This window comes from Meleagris gallopavo, chromosome 26 (genome assembly GCF_000146605.3).
Source record: "Meleagris gallopavo isolate NT-WF06-2002-E0010 breed Aviagen turkey brand Nicholas breeding stock chromosome 26, Turkey_5.1, whole genome shotgun sequence".
Classification (NCBI taxonomy): domain Eukaryota; kingdom Metazoa; phylum Chordata; class Aves; order Galliformes; family Phasianidae; genus Meleagris; species Meleagris gallopavo.
The window spans coordinates 3,132,627-3,150,491 of NC_015036.2; the positions used below are offsets into that span (position 1 = coordinate 3,132,627).

At 47.0% G+C, this 17,865-nt stretch overlaps 1 protein-coding gene and 3 non-coding genes across 4 annotated transcripts; all 4 read left to right on the forward strand.

Annotated features, from left to right (window-relative positions):
• The first annotated feature begins 4,845 nt into the window (after nt 1–4,845).
• On the forward strand, nt 4,846–9,946 carry HSPA8 (heat shock protein family A (Hsp70) member 8). The gene is made up of 9 exons (XM_003212698.4): nt 4,846–4,935; nt 5,619–5,828; nt 6,305–6,510; nt 6,606–6,758; nt 6,858–7,413; nt 7,731–7,933; nt 8,239–8,437; nt 8,768–9,000; nt 9,466–9,946. The coding sequence occupies exons 2-9, from the start codon at nt 5,624–5,626 to the stop codon at nt 9,649–9,651; spliced, it is 1,941 nt and encodes a 646-aa protein (XP_003212746.1). The 5' UTR covers nt 4,846–4,935; nt 5,619–5,623; the 3' UTR covers nt 9,652–9,946.
• LOC116217458 lies at nt 7,570–7,660 on the forward strand. Its single transcript, XR_004162043.1, has one exon. It is a non-coding gene; the product is annotated as a small nucleolar RNA SNORD14 (small nucleolar RNA).
• On the forward strand, nt 8,059–8,155 carry LOC116217459. Its single transcript, XR_004162044.1, has one exon. It is a non-coding gene; the product is annotated as a small nucleolar RNA SNORD14 (small nucleolar RNA).
• On the forward strand, nt 9,087–9,183 carry LOC116217460. Its single transcript, XR_004162045.1, has one exon. It is a non-coding gene; the product is annotated as a small nucleolar RNA SNORD14 (small nucleolar RNA).
• Nucleotides 9,947–17,865: the final 7,919 nt, after the last annotated feature.

Here is a 17,865-nt window from a genome sequence, read left to right on the forward strand (position 1 = left end):
AGAAAGATCAAATTGAGGGGAAAAGGGAGCCTTCTTTTTAAAGTACCTTTTTAGAAAATGGAACACTGAGCATTTTAAAACTACAGCTGAAAACAATGTCAGCTAAGCGCTGTACAAGAGAAATGAAGCCAAACCTCAGGATTTTTTTAAAAGGGATCAACAGAGACAGAAAGACATCTAATATTCCAGTGAGGTTTAGGGGGAAGGGGAAAGTCTCCTGTACTGTTTCTGGAGAAGTTTCTAGAAGAATGCATACTCTTACCTGAAGACCTTGAGGCAATTTGTCCGCTGAGGGTACTCTTGTGGTCAACCTTGAAGGGAACTGAAACACGCTTGCCTTTTTTCTGCATTCAGTCTTCAGGGAAATACTTCTGGAGGCTGCAACTAAAGCAGAAAGGAAAGGTCAAGAGATACAGCACAAAGGCAAGTGTCTAAACTAACTTCTGTACTAAAGGGAAAGGAGCCCATGTGTCAAGGAAGCAGAGATACTTCAATTGCTAGGTTGAGATTAATGATGCATCCAGAGAAATACGGCCAGGAGCTTGACTGCTTGTATGGACAGCACTGAAAAGCTGCAGTAACTTCACCAGAGTTGTATCTGCGTCACAAGAGCCTTAGTGAGATGAGAATTGAATGCTGAAGCCAAAATGAAGGCATGCCTCAAAAACTGAGGGCTGCTAACCAACCAAAAAGCCTGGAAGAAGGATTTGAAGATGTCTTTGCTACAGCCAGGTTGTGAATTCACCAGTTTAGGGTGAGCCATACAGACCTCAGAGAGCTCTTCCCAAAACTGTATGAACACCATTCCTGGACTGACCTTCACACATCCAGGTAAGACTGAAGATGGAGTGAAAGAACACATCATGAACAAAATACACCAGGGACAGGTAAACTTTAAGTGCAATGCTAAAGGAAGGAAGGTGTACTGCCATACACCAACCTGTATGCCATGTGCTATTCTCAAGGCTTAAACCTTAGCAGGACTCTTAAAAAAGTAGGAATCATGAAAATACCTTCTGTGATTGCCAGAATAGACATTTTCAAGGGACATAGTCTTATGCTTCAATTTGAAGGCCAATAAGAAATGATGGGAAATAGGGACAGGCTTCCTGTGGGGGCAGATAGCCCCAGAACTGTCTGTTTATACTTTCCTCTGAAGGACTTGACTCTAACCACTGCTACACAGAAGACACTGAGCTTGTAGGTTCTAAATTCTTTTCTGAGACCCATCATTCCATTTATTTGAGATCTTAGAAGGTCTGATTGAAACAAGGCCATGTTTGGGCCACTTCCCTATGAGAAATAGTTTTCAAATTTGCCCTGTGCTGAGAACTTCTCTTCCTAAAGCAATCACCATCACACGTACTGTTTGCTCTCTCTACTGCAATCAGCACAACCCGCCCTCAGAAGGCCAAAATACTGTTTGTTATGGGGAGGGGCATTGAGCCACCAATAGAAGGTGATAGAAGGGAATCAGCTGTTTGATAAGCTTTTACCTTCACCAGTTCTGGATACTAGGTCATTTTGCTTAGGCACCATTTCAGAGCCACCAGAGCCTCCTGGGACAGCTGTGCTCTGACGGATTTGGTTGGAGGCTGCAGCTGCTCAGTGTCTGTGACTCCTTTTTTTGTAGGCCCTGAAGGCACAGGCACTGCTCCTAAGTGCTTCCAAGGGATTCCAGGTCTAGGACTTGTGAAGTTTGTGGCTTTTAAGTTTGCTGATTGTGATGTCACCTCAGCAGATTATCTTTGACACCTATTCTATACCAGGAGTGAATTTCTCAGCAAAGCAAACAGCCCAAGCAACCGGTACCTCATTACCACAAAATGAGGATAACAGTCCAAACAGTGGAGCTGGTTACAGCATAAGTACCTAATACTGGAGGTTAGTTTGAGTCACAGGCCAGGCCTGCAATTAGCAAAGGGTGATGTGCTCCATTGCAGCCTAGGTGCTGCTTGGTGCCAGCAAGCAGAATTCCCCCCAGCCTGTGCCCAACAGCCTCTTCCCTGGAGAAAGAGTTCATTTAAAAGGTATCTCATTTCCAAAGGGACGTTTTCTGGGCTCCAGAAAATCAGGAGTTGCACAAGGGAAACAAATGAATCATAAGCCAAACTTGATTGTGTAGAATAGTGTGTTTAAAGCATTTACTGTCATATACCAGTTATTACTAGTGTGATTAAATGCATACAATGTTATGTAGCTTTCTTATGTCTAAGCAGCTAAACTGAGCTTACATCTCTTCTACCTGCTATAATTGGTGTACTTGTACTGTGTCTGAACAACTCAGAGGAAAGCAAATATTTATTATTGATTCCTTTGAATCAATGATTTCATATTTTTTTTGGTTGTTTTGTAAATAAATGCGCTGCAGCTGAAGTGCTACAGCTCAACTAAACCCGTATCCATGCTCCATCTTCTGTGCTTAGATACACTGCATGCTGTCAAGTTGAATCAAAGGAAAAAAAGATAGAGATAAAAATAGTATTTTTAAGCTAACGAGGACTATGTGTATATTTGTGTAAAAATTGAAGGAAAGCTGCAGGTTTTTTCTTGGAGATTTTTTCAATCTAGATTTTGCAACATGGTATGAATTGTGTGAAATCTTGGTGTGTTGGGGTGAACTGAATTTGGACTTCTACTCAAGTTCTTTACCTGAGATGTTATGGCTGAAGACATTGGTGCTGCAGGCTAACGTGGTAAATACTGCTAGTGCAGACACAGCACACTGATAAACATCTCCCAGCTCTCCTACTCCCACATACACCAGCTTGCTGCCGAACCACCCTGTGCCTTTCAGCTCCATCTTCTGAGATGGCGACGAAACCTTGAACAACTAAGAGAGGCATTTAGACAGCCGAGATCTTGGCTGCAGATAAATACTTCGAACCAGCTAACAGGAATCTCCAGTCGCAGGGATGTGGGTGGAACTCAGGCTAAATCATTATGGCTCTGGTTCATTTCTCTTGCAGTGGTTTCAGCCTTCTTTCCCCTGGAGGCGTTTTGCAAAGAGATCACACAGCATCAGCAATCTTCTCTACAGAAATCTGGGAGTAGAAGTTGCAACATAATTAGGCAGTATTTAAACCCTCATGACAGCAGTGGTCTCATAGGTGTGTCCTTCTGTCTGTCCCTGATCAATGGGGAACGGCCACACTGCTGCTTGCTCCTGAGTTGATGACGTCCCAAATCCTGATGACAGTCTGGAGTTGTGCAATTGCCTCCTTTTGTTCAGTATCGGGAATCTGGGGTTATTTTTACTTTATTTTTAACCAAGATCACTTTGTACTGCTGCACGGGGGGGAAAAGGAAGAGGGCTGCATTAGAAATGCATCGTTTTCAAACTTCAGGGTGTGCAAATGTGAAGTAAAAACGGCCATTATCACCAATAGGAAGCGAGTTTCTGGCAGTCCCCACTCTGCCCACTTCTCTCGAGCTGCAACAAACCAAACTGGCTTCAGAAAGTAACGTTGGGGTTCATCACTTGGGGAGGGAAAACATAATCATAGAAAGGCCTGGGTTGAAAAGGACCACAATGTTCATCCAGTTCCAACCCCCTGCTGTGTGCAGGTCACCAACCAGCAGCCCAGGCTGCCCAGAGCCACATCCAGCCTGGCCTTGAATGCCTCCAGGGATGGGGCATCCACAACCTCCTTGGGCAACCTGTTCCAATGCATCCAGACTGCTGGGCCTTGGTTTTCGCACTGTACTGTAAATGGGCTATTTCAGGCTGCTAACAGCCTTTAATTTCTAACGCAGTGACTCATTGGCCGGAGCTCTCCTCCCTGCACTGACTCACCGCTGCTCCGGGCTGCCTTCCCCTGCCGTGCACCCATTGTGCAAAGCACGTTTGCGTATAGGAATGCCGTTGTTTAATTCCCAAGTGCCAGGAGGGCTATTCTTAGGTCCTACTGACGTTCTGCTCGTGCTTTAGAAAAAAGGAAGACCACAGAGCTCCCCATGCAGCCCCTGCGAGCCGGCAGAGCACGGAGCTCAGCAGCAATCTGCTCTGGGTGGAGCGGTTGTTGCATCGCAGCCCTGCTCAGCACAGGGAGGGCGGTTCGTGCCGCTTATCTTTACAAGCACAGCCTTTGTGCTCCTAAATCCATCCCCAGCTACAAGCTGACGGCACAGCCGCGGTGCTGCGCTCCCGCCCTCCCTTTCCCTGCAGGATCTCAGATGGGCTCCGTGTCCGTGGATTTGCAGCCTGCGGGCTCATTGCGTTCACCCAAAATAAAGCTGGGCACGGCACTGCCGCAGGGTTGAGGCTGTTTTCCCCCAAGGATTTATTTTATGCTTGGGGACCGCGACCCCCCCCCACCCCCTGCTGCCGCCATTTTGCCTTCCCCTCCATCCGCAGCAAGCCGCGCGCCCTGCAAACGAGCTGCCGGCCCCGTGATCCCATTGGACGCCCGCACCGCGAGACCCCTGCCCTCGCGCGCAAAATATGCAAACGATCCAGCGGTACTTTGCAGCCATTGGCTGCCACTTGCTCCCCCGCGCGCTCGCTCTGCCCCCTCCCGCTCCACCAGCCCACGCTAGGCTTTGTCGTCATCCCCATGCGGCCGCTAAGAGGCTCTCATTGGCTCCCGCCCGGAGGAAGCTCCGCCCTCTTCCGTTGCGGGCGGGGGGCGAGCCGAGCGGTTGAGGGGGGGGCGAAGGGGAAAGCGCATGAAGGTTCGAGAATACCGGCCGGCCGGCGGCCGCGCCCCCTTTCCGCTACGTTACTGACGGTGTGTGTTCCGGTAGCCTGCCATTGGCTGGAAGGGCTGAGGAAGGAGCGAACGGATTGGCTGGAGACTAGAGAAGGGGCGGGCGCTTCTGGAAGGTTCTGAGGGGATATATAAAGGCGCCGGGGCGGGAGCCGACCGCTCTCATTCAGCAGCACTCTACCAGCAGCAGTCTTTGTGCGTGTCTGCCGCTGCCAGCGCCGCTCAGGTAGTGGGGCCTACTGTGAGGGGAGGGGGGGCAACTCAGGGAACCCATGGACAGAGGCGGTGGGGAGGGGAGGGAGAGGGGTTTGGGGAGCTGAGAGGGGAGAACTGTTACCGTGCTGGTAGTTCCTTTTAGAGGCTGCTGGGGGCAAACGGCTCTCCAGAGTTCCGTTCACCTAGCTCCTCGCTTTCCTTCGTTGCATTTAGTGGTGGCTACTCTCTGCTCTACTGCATTCTGCTGGGGGAACGGCAGGGGATCAGAACTGCGCCGTGGGGGAGGGGGAGCGATCCTGCAGAGCTGTGGGGCGGGGGGCCGTCCCTATACTTCGTGCCGCTTTAGAGAAGCCTGGGATTCTGCCAGGCCCCGCGGCTGCCAAGTTCAGCCCATGAGAGGCGGCGGGTCCATCGCCCTGCGGCCAAGATGGCCGCTGCGACCACGTGACTGCCGCGGGACATGCTGGGAAATGAAGTCCGTGGCCACGTGCGCTGAGCCGCATGGCGTCCGCGCAGAATCTGGGGCTGCCTGGTTGGGCCTGTGCGCTAGGGAGCTACTAGCGGCGAAGCGGGGCATAGCAGCGAGATGCTCATCCCTTTATTTTTTTTTTTTTTGAGGGATTCCCGGGTTTTAGTTTATTAGGCTAGAAGCAATAAGGAACTGAATTTATGCTTCGAATTTTTTTTTTCCAGACAAGATGTCGAAGGGACCAGCTGTTGGTATCGATCTCGGAACCACCTATTCCTGTGTTGGTGTGTTCCAACATGGGAAGGTGGAAATCATTGCCAATGACCAGGGTAACAGGACCACACCAAGCTACGTTGCTTTCACAGATACAGAGAGGTTGATTGGCGATGCTGCCAAGAACCAAGTTGCAATGAATCCCACCAACACAGTCTTTGGTAAGAAGGCTGCAGGGCTTACATAATAACTGGTGTGTGCAGGGAATTAAGATTTTGACAGTAGGTGTTAACTGTGTCTGTGTTTTCCTAATTGTAGCTGGATTAGTGTTTTTCTTTCAAAGTAAAAGCTCTGTGTTTTATTCTTGGGACTAAAACTGAGCTAATAGCCAAGCTTACTCTGAGTATTTGGGTATAATGCGCTTTCTCACCAGACTGCTTTTGGCACTACGTTCAGTGGCCTTGGCTACTCATCTGCTTATCAGTTGCTATGTTTGCTGTGAGAAAATATTGACAAAGCACATGCATCTTCAAGAGATGAGATTTGAGAATGCCTGTACTGAGGCTTTGGCAGTTCTGGCAATTTCAGTTGAAACACAGTGTTTGAGGCTTTTGTACAATATTTTTAGAAGAGATGTTTTTACGTTGGGATTAATAATTAAAATAATTAATTTTACATGATGAACTATTTTTTCCAGATGCAAAACGGCTGATTGGGCGTAGATTTGATGATTCTGTTGTCCAGTCTGATATGAAGCACTGGCCTTTCACTGTGGTGAATGATGCTGGCAGGCCAAAAGTCCAGGTGGAATACAAAGGAGAGACAAAGAGCTTCTACCCAGAAGAAATTTCTTCCATGGTCCTAACCAAAATGAAGGAAATTGCAGAAGCATATCTTGGGAAGGTATGGTCTGGGTCTTCAGCCAAATGTAATAAATAGCTGTAGGTCATTAACTTCTCAGATGTGCACAACTTAATTCTTTTCCTTGCTTTTTGCAGACTGTAACTAATGCTGTAGTCACTGTACCGGCCTATTTTAATGACTCTCAGCGCCAGGCCACAAAAGATGCTGGAACCATTGCAGGGCTCAATGTACTGCGAATTATCAATGAGCCAACAGCTGCTGCTATAGCCTATGGTCTGGATAAGAAGGTATGTTATGGTGTGATAACTATTTAATGTGGAACTAGTAAATCTGCCAAGTTAATCTTAACAATGGAATTGTATTATGAAAATAATTTTTTTTTCCAGGTTGGTGCTGAAAGGAACGTTCTTATTTTTGACCTTGGAGGTGGCACCTTTGATGTGTCAATTCTGACTATTGAAGATGGCATCTTTGAGGTGAAATCCACTGCAGGTGACACTCATTTGGGTGGAGAAGATTTTGACAACCGCATGGTCAACCACTTCATTGCTGAATTCAAGCGCAAGCACAAGAAAGACATCAGTGAGAACAAAAGAGCAGTTCGTCGCCTTCGTACTGCGTGTGAACGTGCAAAACGTACCCTGTCATCAAGCACACAAGCCAGTATTGAAATCGATTCTCTCTATGAGGGTATTGACTTCTACACATCCATCACCAGAGCTCGTTTCGAGGAGCTGAATGCTGACCTGTTCCGTGGCACCCTGGATCCTGTAGAGAAGGCCCTGCGGGATGCCAAGCTGGACAAGTCGCAGATCCATGACATCGTGCTGGTTGGGGGCTCTACCCGCATCCCAAAGATTCAGAAACTGCTGCAAGACTTCTTCAATGGCAAAGAGTTGAACAAGAGCATCAATCCTGATGAAGCTGTGGCTTATGGTGCAGGTATTTACAGCTGACAAAATGTGTTCTCCATATTAAAATGGGGTGGGTTTCTCAGCAAGCAGGGCGCTGTCTGAACTGGTCTCAAAGCAGTTCTAATGCAGGTCTGTTTTCTCCCACCTGGGTTGGTACTGCTTTTGAAAGCAATGAAACTTGAACTTGCAATGATGAATCAGATTCCAAAGCCATTCGTAGTTTCCACCAGAAGTCTACTGATGATGGCCAAAACCTTCCTTGGATGTCTGAGCGAGCTGTGAGGCTAGCTATAGCATGTGGTCCATCTGGTACAAGGTTCTTAATGTTCTGTTCTTCTTCCACAGCTGTTCAAGCTGCAATTCTGTCTGGAGACAAGTCTGAAAATGTCCAGGATCTGCTTCTGTTGGATGTGACTCCTCTGTCTCTGGGTATAGAGACTGCTGGAGGTGTCATGACGGTCTTGATCAAGCGCAATACCACCATTCCCACCAAGCAGACTCAGACATTCACTACTTACTCTGACAACCAGCCTGGTGTGCTGATTCAGGTGGGTGTGCAGCACTCAGATGATCTGACAGGACATATCACATTGTCCAATCTGCCAATGATTGATACCTGACGTAAATTCTATGCAAGAGGTCTTGCAATTAGTTATCAGTAATGAATATCTGGTTGCAGTGATGAAAGTGATTCCTAAGCCATTCGTAGTTTCCACCAGAAGTCGAAAGACTTGTGTTGGTCCAAGTACCTTCCTTGGATGTCTGAGCGACCAAGGCACTTCAGTCTAATAGTAGGAGTCTGTTATAACTGCATAGTCAAGGCTGATGCATTTGCTCCCTGCTTCTACTGCAGGTGTATGAAGGAGAACGTGCTATGACTAAGGACAACAACTTGCTGGGCAAGTTTGAGCTGACTGGTATTCCCCCTGCTCCCAGAGGTGTACCTCAGATTGAAGTAACCTTTGATATTGATGCCAATGGCATCCTGAATGTGTCTGCTGTGGATAAGAGCACTGGCAAGGAGAACAAGATCACGATAACAAACGACAAAGGTAAATAACCATGTGGTTCTGAGGGTGGAACACTTGGCAAGGTCCTTCAGGAAACTGAAGTGTCCAACTTGGTTTTGTACCAAGACTGGGTAATAGTATATGTCCTCTGATTACAGACGTGAGCCCTGGCTTTTGGTGAAGTAATCCTTAAGCTTATCAAAGTCTGTGAAGTCACTTGAGATAAAGGCACTTGAAAATCATTAGTCTTGCATTTGTATCTAAGTTAATTTAGATAAATGTGCAATTCTGTATGTATATAGCAGGTTACTAATGCTCCACTAAAAATGGTTGACCAGGAGGTTGTAACATGAAATGTTCTGTGTTCTGCAGGCCGGCTGAGCAAGGAAGACATTGAGCGGATGGTTCAGGAAGCAGAGAAATACAAGGCAGAAGATGAGAAGCAGCGTGACAAAGTGTCTTCTAAGAACTCCCTGGAATCCTATGCATTCAACATGAAAGCTACTGTTGAAGATGAGAAGCTCCAGGGCAAGATTTCTGATGAGGACAAACAGAAAATCCTGGACAAATGCAATGAAATCATCAACTGGCTGGACAAGAATCAGGTACGATGCACTCTGTGTTTGGTCAGAGTTAATCTCCAGCACTTTTAGAAAGTTGAAAGCCAGCTCAGAATGAGGGATTGCTACGGTTGCAGTGATGAAAGTGATTCCTAAGCCATTCGTAGTTTCCACCAGAAGTCGAAAGACTTGTGTTGGTCCAAGTACCTTCCTTGGATGTCTGAGCGACCACAGCTAGCAAGCACAGAGCTTTCTCCTCTCCTCATTGAGGCTAGTGAGCAGAAAAGTCTCATCTTACTATAGTGCTTGATGGGTAGGCTGGCTTTATTAGACAAAGTAGATTTATTTTTTTCATCCAAATCTAGTTCAGGTCTAACTGGTTATGTTGGGCAGCCTTGTTTGTGAGGCTGTGCAAGCTAAACTAAGCCATCTAGTGCCAGTCAGTCAGTGTTCAGATTGTATCTATCCTCTTGTGGCAACAGCAGATGCTGAGTTCTCTGTCTCTTTCAGACTGCTGAGAAGGAAGAGTTTGAGCACCAGCAGAAAGAGCTGGAGAAGGTGTGCAACCCCATCATCACCAAGCTGTACCAGAGCGCAGGTGGGATGCCTGGAGGAATGCCTGGGGGCTTCCCTGGTGGTGGAGCTCCTCCCTCTGGTGGAGCTTCTTCTGGACCAACCATCGAGGAGGTGGATTAAAGATGCTGGGAAATGCATTCCACTAGCAGTTAGTGTTGGAGGACCCCTGCCTGGGGGTTAGATTGAAGGACCCAAACCTGTAGGCACATCTGGGTATATTGCCAGATTAAAACTCCATAACTGAGCTGCTGTAAAGAAAAAAAAAAATCAAATAAAATTAATTTTCTGGGCATTTTAGATACTTGAACATGTGCACAGGAGGGGAGGTGAATACCATTGCACTTTACAGTACTGTAAACAAGTGGAAATGCAATTCATGTCTTAAAGAATAAAAACTATTTAATGGGCATCACAATGTTTCTCTGTTGGATTCTTTGTACGTAAGGACTAATGTGTCAAAACTGCATAAAATTCTTCAGCTCATTTTATGGTAACTGAGCAATAGCCTTTTCTGGCTCCAACAACAAAGGCCAAATGTAAGCAGCCAGCTTTCTGAAGAAACTGCTTTCTGGTTGTGCAGTAAATTACTGATTAATAATTAGCAGAGGTGCTAAGTTGGTGATACGGCATGTAAGAGCATCTCTACTAGTAAGCATGAGCTAAACTTCCAACTTCAAAGGCTGTAGGATCCCTCAGTATTGGTTCCTCTTAAACAAAGCTTGTATACCTTTATGCAGTTGATCATTAATGCCTGGTAGCAGTTATTCATTATCTAAAGGGGGGCTATGAGAAAAGAGCAGATTGCAGCAGGGTCTGTTGTGATTGGATGAGAGGGAGTGGTTTTGAACAAAAAAAAAAAATACAGACTGGATTTGAGGGAGGTGTGGTTTTATTATTGCAACACATAGTAAGGCAGTGGCACAGGTTTCCCATAGAGGTGTTGCAGGGGTAGGGTGCCCCAGTCAGGCTGGGTGGAACTCTGGTTGCCAACCGGTAGATGAAATTGGCCAAGGCCTTACCTAACCTGGCCTTGGGTTATCTCCAGCCTTAGTCCCCAGCTTGGGACAGGTATGGAGCAGATGTAGAGGAGGGCCACAAAGAGAAGCAGAGGTGTGGAGCACCTACATGATGAGGAAATGAGGGAGCTGTACTTGTTAGGCTTGGGGGAGGCTCTGAGGAGAGCTTGTAGCACCCTTCCAGTGCTTGAGGGGAGTTTGTAAGCAGGAAATAGGCTGGTGTTACACCTCTGACAGTGATGGGACAAGAATGGAGTAGTTTAAACTAGAAGAGGTGAGGTTTAGGTTAGGTGGAAAGTCTTACTCAGAAGGAGGTGAGGCCCAGAGAGCTGCAGTGCCCCATCCCTGGAGGTGCCCAAGGCTGTTGATGAGGTGTGGTGCACCCAGCCCATGGCATGAGGGTTGGAACTGGATGGGCTTTAAGGTCCTTTCCAATCCAGTCATTCTGTGATTGCTTGACTTCTTTGTGTTAGGATTTGCTTAGTGATTGCCGATCAGCTTCTGAAACTGAATGAGCTTCAGAATGAACTCCTCTTAGAGCTAGCTATGATAAACCTGTAGTGGTAAGCATATTTTTAAATATGGAGGGAAAAGTAAGCATTTACCAGCTCTAAAGTTCTGTACCCCGTGCTCCTTGAGGAAAGGTGAATTCTCAGGGATTGCTTATCATCTAGAGAAGTCATTGCTGAGCTGGGAGGTGGCTTTGTGCTGCCTGCTGACTCAGATCAGTGGGGTAACAGTGACACGCAGACACTGTGATAGGAAAGTATGTTACTTATAGACTGTAGGTGTGCTATGCGCCCTTCCATTAGCAGAACTGCAGAGTTTGGGGCTGTACCCATTAGAACTGATCATTTTTGAACCAGGTGCTTGAGTGACAGCATTTTCCTCTCTTCCCTGATCAACTTCTTTCTCAGAACAGGGGAAGAACTGAGCTACAGCAGTGATTAACCAAAAGGGGAAAAACGAAGGGCTGACAGCTTCACATTCCCAGTGCTGCCTCTGTAGGGCATGCTCCCTGGCCAGGTGGATTTTCAGGGCTGCTGAAATGCTACGAGAAGAGCAGCAGAAGGTATTTCTAAAGGGTGTAAATCTTCACAGGACGTCTCAGCAGGTGTTTATATCCAACACTTACATGCACTTTAGATTCGAATTAGGGTTTTTGTTAGGAACAAGCTGTGAAGGAGGCTGAACCCCTGTTAGGGGTTCCAACACAAATCAGCTGCGAAGGAGGCTGCAGCCTGCCTACCCCCAGTGTCCTGCTGAGCTCCTGCCACCAGGGGCCACTATCTGCCTGTGTAATCTCTGAAAATCACTCATTTTCCAGGATTTAAAACCAAATCCCCAAAAGTGTTTTTATTTAAGAGGTCTCAGCAGCATCTTTTTAAGGCATTCATATCCTATTAAGAGTGTGTAATGCTCTCATTTCTGTAACAGAGGCTAAATGAAATTGCTTTGGGGAAAGTTCTATCTTTTTTGAAATGCTGGATGAGTAAAACCAGCACTGCTTTACAGTCAGAGCAGTGATTTATGAGGAGCAATGTTGTCTGCTTGGGGAACACTGACGCCAATTACACATAACCACAGGTAGATGCACACAGGAGACACGAAGCAGGGAGAGAGAAAGGGCTGTGGCTGAAACACCAGCACTTGGACCAAGGTATGGGCAGACTGCATTAACACAAAGAGAGGCCAACCTATGAGCTTTTTGCATTCACAATAGCAAGCTTAAGAACAAATATGTCTGAAGATTTTTTTGTGTGCAAAACAGGGGAACTGTTTTTAGGTTAACGTGTGGATAAGCGAAGGAAACAGCGCACAGGGCAATAAAAGCTGGTTTTTTTTTTCCTTTTCTGTACAGGGTTTCTTAGGTGAATACTGAGGGATGGGTTTGAAGCCCTGCCAGGTGCAGCTGAGGAGCAGCAGAGCACCTGCAGGGCTGCTGCCTTGGGTGTGGGAGCTGAGGTAAGGAAAGCAGTGAGCTACACAGCTTTAATTTCTGCATTTTGTGAGAATTTGTGCTTTTTCAGAAGCGATAGCTTTATTTGCTGTATCAGAGAGCAAAATCTGTTGCTGTAGATGTGAACAGAGGCAGCCGGAGCATCTGTCAGTCACTGCAGGGCTCTGTGGAAGGCAGATCCCATGCTCACATTCCAGCTTTCCTATCTAGAAAGTCTGGCAGCAGAGCTCCTATGGCAACAGCTGGATGGTGTGCCCCTCAGCTCCTGTGCTCTGTAACGCAGTGATTTCCCCTGCTAAGATCAGAGCAGTTATTCCCCTGCCTTAAGGGCTATGCCACACGAGCCATCTCCTGTGATTGCTGCCTCACTGGAAAAGCAAAATTAATTCCTGCTTTGCTCAGGGGGGGCTCAGGAAATGCTGGGTCTCGTCCCCCTGGAAAGTCTGAAGGAACTGTTGTCTCCTAATGCTGTGAGTTTCCATTACACCCAGAATGGTTTGTATCAAACCCTGGGCTCCGAGTGCTCTCTGCAAGCACCAGAGCACCTTTCAGCACACTTTGCTTTAATGCTGTAAAGCAATGGCCATTTGTTGTGCCTTTAGCACTGTAGTGCTGCTGGAGCAGTGCTAAGTCTGTCTGCCTGGAACTGAAATGCTGAAGAAAGAGCTCTCTTACAGGTATGCAGGGTTCTCAAATGCTTTAGAAAGAGACTTGCCAGTGCAGGAAAATGCAACTAAACTGACTCTTAGCACTAACCAGTGTTGGAGGTCTTAGAAAGCATAACAAACTTTATAGTAAATAGATTGAGGGAAGTTTTTTGCTTGGTACTGCAGCAGTGGGGGCTGAATGTTGTTCTGCTGAGGAGGAGGAATCCCCTGCACAGGGCAGGAGTTTGCTCCAGGGTTGCTGTGCTCTGACGGCTGCTTGGACGCTGCTGAGGGCCTTCTGCATTCATTCCTTGGGGTAAATGAAATCTCTGCTCCTTCTCAAAGTGTTTAGGTGCCTGTTTGTTTAGGTGTCTGTTTTTTGAGATGCACTGCTGTGGCTGCTTTGTAGAACAAGCAAGGAGTGCACTACTGTATTTCCACTGAAAAATCTCCTATGTGTGGGGATTTTAACTCTTGAAAGCAACTGCAGAGCACCCAACATGGGATCTGGAATCAAGGTACAGGCAAATCTGATTGGTAATCTTTGCCCTTCACTGGATATATTAATAACACTGCCTTTAATTAGCAGAAAATGGATACTCAGCAGCACTCCTGGCAGTTTTCCTCCTCCCCGTGCACTTTCTCTGCTCTTCCTCCACTATCCCACCTCACCATCACCATCCCTTTCCTGTTGACTTTCCAACAACACCTAATTCTATTATTCGGAATGATTTCCCACCGGGCAGTAGTTTATTTCTGTCATCAAATCTCAGATGAAATCTTCAGACATGAAATATTTAGCCCGGTACCAACAAATCGCAGATAGTGTTAACGTGTCACAAGCTGCCTGGAGACAGCATTAGGCTGTAATTTGAAAGCGAGTGAAGTGATAATGCCATGCGCACTTCTTTTGTGAGCCTGCATTAATGTATCTCTTGCCAAGGCTGGCCATTGACAGCAAATCGACTCACACTAATAGTATGCAGGAGGGTGGCAAAATTGGGGGTGATGCAGAAAATAAAGCGTATTGACCAGCCAACTGCAGTGCCTCTGTAGCCTTTAATCTATTATTGCCCTTGATGGGGGTGTTTTAATGCAACTTTACCGTCAATCGCATTTATAGTCGCACGCTCTGCCTGCTGGGGAGCACTGTGAAAATGGCAGAACTTGGGTCATGCTGTTGCTTAGAGCTCATAGGTATCGATTGTGGCTGGGCTCAGGAGTCTGGGTTATAATTATTTCATTAAACCATTTAATGGTTATCAAATATGAACCCTTGTACCGTTCCATTTAGCAAGTGCCGCGTGCTTTAAGTTTTATTGTTAATCCATGTTGATCTTATTTTTCTTAAGTTGTCTGATGCTCCCAAGTGGTCCCCATTGCCCTGCCGAGGCTCTCGGCCATCGATCCCAGGAGAGCCGCACTCAGCGGCTGCTGCACGGCCCAGGCAGATGGGGCTGAGTGTGGGGCTGTAGTGAGCAAGCCTAGAGCATCACCCCAAATCACAGCTGGGCAGCCCAGACCCCTCTCTGAGCTGGCTGTGTCATGGTAGAGTCATGCTGTTTGGACAGGACACGTGTACCCTCAGTCTTCTACTTAACAGGGGATGAATTGTGCCTCAGTTTCCCCCTTGCTTGAATGGACTCATCTGGTTGTTTTTTTGCTCATTCATTTGAGGTTTGTGCAGATTCTGGGAACCAAAATCCTCCTGTTATTCAAAGTTCCTGTCTGTAACAGAAGGAGAATGTTCTTCCAAAGCACTCCTGATTTTTTTTTAATGACAGTGAGTACAATGATGTTGTTTTTCTCATGTAACTGAAACGTGGCTGCATCCCACTTGGTCCCAAGCACTTGAGGCAGCCTTAACATCACGATGGGACAAACACAGCCCATTCCTGGCAGTGATATCCTCAGTTATCTGTGCTGAAGGGAATTGGAAGTGGCTCAGGCTGCTGTGTTACTGCTGCAGGGCTGCAGGGCACCATGAGAACAGGCAGCTCTGGAGGAGGTTTGGTTCCTCCAAAAGCTCTGCAGGAACCACAGGAGCTGTAAAGCTCCCAGAGATCCCATCGCTGCTCTGGGCACACCCTGTGCTCTCACACCCAAATGCCTTCATGGTTAAAGCATGGAAAAGCTGAGGGAAAACTGCTCTATGGGGACAGGGAAGCATGGAGGCAATGTCTCGGTATGCATTTGTATTCCAGATCCATTGAGAGCCTGTGTTCGTTGGCACCTTGTCATTAAAACCTCTGGAAAAGCTATACCTTAATTTGAAGAAACCGATTCCTTTTTTCTGCAGGCAGGAGATACAGTTCCTGCAGAGTCCTTTATCAGTATTCCGCGCTGCCTTCTGGCAGCTGCTCATTTTGTGTTGCCTCAACCTATGCTGACCTCATTTTCTATCACAGAGCAGTGAAGGATTTGGTAAAAATTAGTTATATTAGTAGCTCCCGATACAGCCAGTTTATTTGTGATATGACAAATATTTCAGCCATTAGGATCTTTCCGTCTCTTAGCAGCTTAAATGCACTCACTTATATTCCAAATCACTGCTTAATTTAAAAGCCTATTTGTTGAGATTGTTGCAGGCATGAAGGAAAATGCAGAATGCTCACCCCTGCAGATAGGACTGGAGCAGCACCGCAGCCGAGCTGGCGATTGGGTCCCCACTCTGTAACTTCACACCCAGCACAGTAATCACACAGCAGCAGCACAGCAATTCCACAGAGGAAGTAGGGATGTGATGCTGGGGAGGCTGGGTGGCTTCTCCCCACCGTGAGGCTGTTTGCTGGCTCTGCCTCAGTTTCCCCACTTGCCGCCATACGAGTTTATTTGGGGACAAACAGGCAGGAGGTGTTGTTTTGGTGTGGGCAGGTGGCTCGTGTTTGCTGCGATCTGAGTATTTCTGAAAATTAAAGCCATGGTGATGCCTGATTTCTTCAGCCCTGTTTGCCTCTTCTTCATCCTAAGCTCAGGGAGGGAGGAGCTCAGGGTGTCCCATCAGCCAGGCTGATTACCAGTCAGAAGGCTTCATTTAGGGACTGCTCTCTTCTTGTTAGAGGTAACACTGGCGCGTAGCCCCAGGGCTGCTTTAGGGGACACCATTTTCCTTGCCAAGAGCCCAATAAATCACCCAAGCTGCATTTGCTCTGCCCATCCATGTGTTCCTTGTGCCAGTGTCTCAGCTCTCCTCTGACACACACCTCTCCCTAGAGGAGCACACACCTTCCCTTCTGGTGCCCCTGGGCCTGCAGAGCTGTAGGTGGAGCAGAGCTTTCTGTGCCCGGTGTCCCCCAGCTGCAGGAGCAGCTTTCTGCCCCTGTGGTGCTGGTTCCCCTAGAGATGTGCTCAAATTCATGGCAGTAGCCGCTCAGATCTAGCAAAAGGGAGTGCCAACAGAGTCTGGGTTGGTTTTGTTAAATATGACTTTTCATGCAACCACTTTCACACTGCCCCCCACTAGAAGTTTCACCCTGATCCCATCAGGTATATGGGCCATTTCCCTTGGACTTTTAGGAGGAGCAATCTGAGGCTGAAGCTCCCAGACAAACGTATGAGAAGGACCCACAGGTTGGTGTGATTGCCTCCCTAACTCCACCAAAGGATCAATTCTTCACCTGGGGCACCCAGAGTTTTGCAGGGCAGGTAAAGCTCAAGCTTGTGAACTGCAGAGCAAAGAGAACTGGAGGAATTCACCATCTCTTAAGATGCCATTGCAAGAGGTGCTGCTACTCTGGAGGTTTTGCCCAGATCGCTGCTCCCATGGGCTCAGAGGCCATTGCCTCCTGCCAGCAGTTCTGCAGGGCAGGCTTTGTGGTTGTGAAGCAGAACCAAAAGGAGTCTACCAGCAAAATGCTGCAATCGCTGCTTTTGATGTCTGCTGGGATGCGTGACATCTCTCAAGGTAGGTTATCTCTAAGGATGTATGCTACTTCTATAGCAGTTAATGGCAATGATTCTGACTGAAAATAATTACCCAAAGGCTATGCAGCCTTGAGAAATTCTCCTGCATCTTCCACAATTAAGGAGTGATGATGGAAGTGTATTTAATAGCTAGAAAACCCCTGGCAAAGCAGGAGCAAACTGTAATTCTTGCTTAGTTTCACAGTTCAACTTGCAAGACTCTAGGAGTTCAAATGCTGATGGAAGTGGATCGATTTTCCCCTGCACTGAATGCATCCAAAAAAAAGAATCTCAACAAAAAGACCCAACCCACCTCCCATGATGCGAGTCCCATGGTTCCAATTAAAATCACCTGTTAACTTTAAAAGGTCTCTTTTTAAAAAGGGTTTCAAAGATTTTCATTTAATTGATTCAATGTAAAATGCCCTTTACAATTACCACTACAAACTACTTGTTTCCCACTGAGTAAGACCCAATTTGAGATGTTTATCAAGACTTTGCACTCTTTCCACTCTTCATACTGAGTTCTTAAGTTCCTTATTGACAGCCTGCATCTGTCAGCGATGGATATTTTTAGTTTGTTGCAAGAAAGCTTTTAAAAGGTTGGAATGGCTTGATTCTGTCTCGGTGGTCTCAAGCAATAAATCAGCTCTGAATGGCCTCATGGGCAGTGCTGGCTGCCCTTTATTTCAGAACAGCAAAATGACAAGATTTAACACATTTCTCTTTTTCTTCCTCTGAGTATCTCCACGAAGGCAGTGTTGTTTAGTGCAGAGATTATACCCTTCCTTATGGGGGGCTGTTTCAT

Coding starts and splice junctions, on each gene's coding strand:
- HSPA8 (XM_003212698.4), top strand. CDS start 5,624: ATGTCGAAGGGACCAGCTGTTGGTATCGATCTCGGAACCACCTATTCC. Junction 6,511..6,605: donor CAGAAGCATATCTTGGGAAG/GTATGGTCTGGG, acceptor TGCTTTTTGCAG/ACTGTAACTAATGCTGTAGT. Junction 7,414..7,730: donor AGCTGTGGCTTATGGTGCAG/GTATTTACAGCT, acceptor CTTCTTCCACAG/CTGTTCAAGCTGCAATTCTG.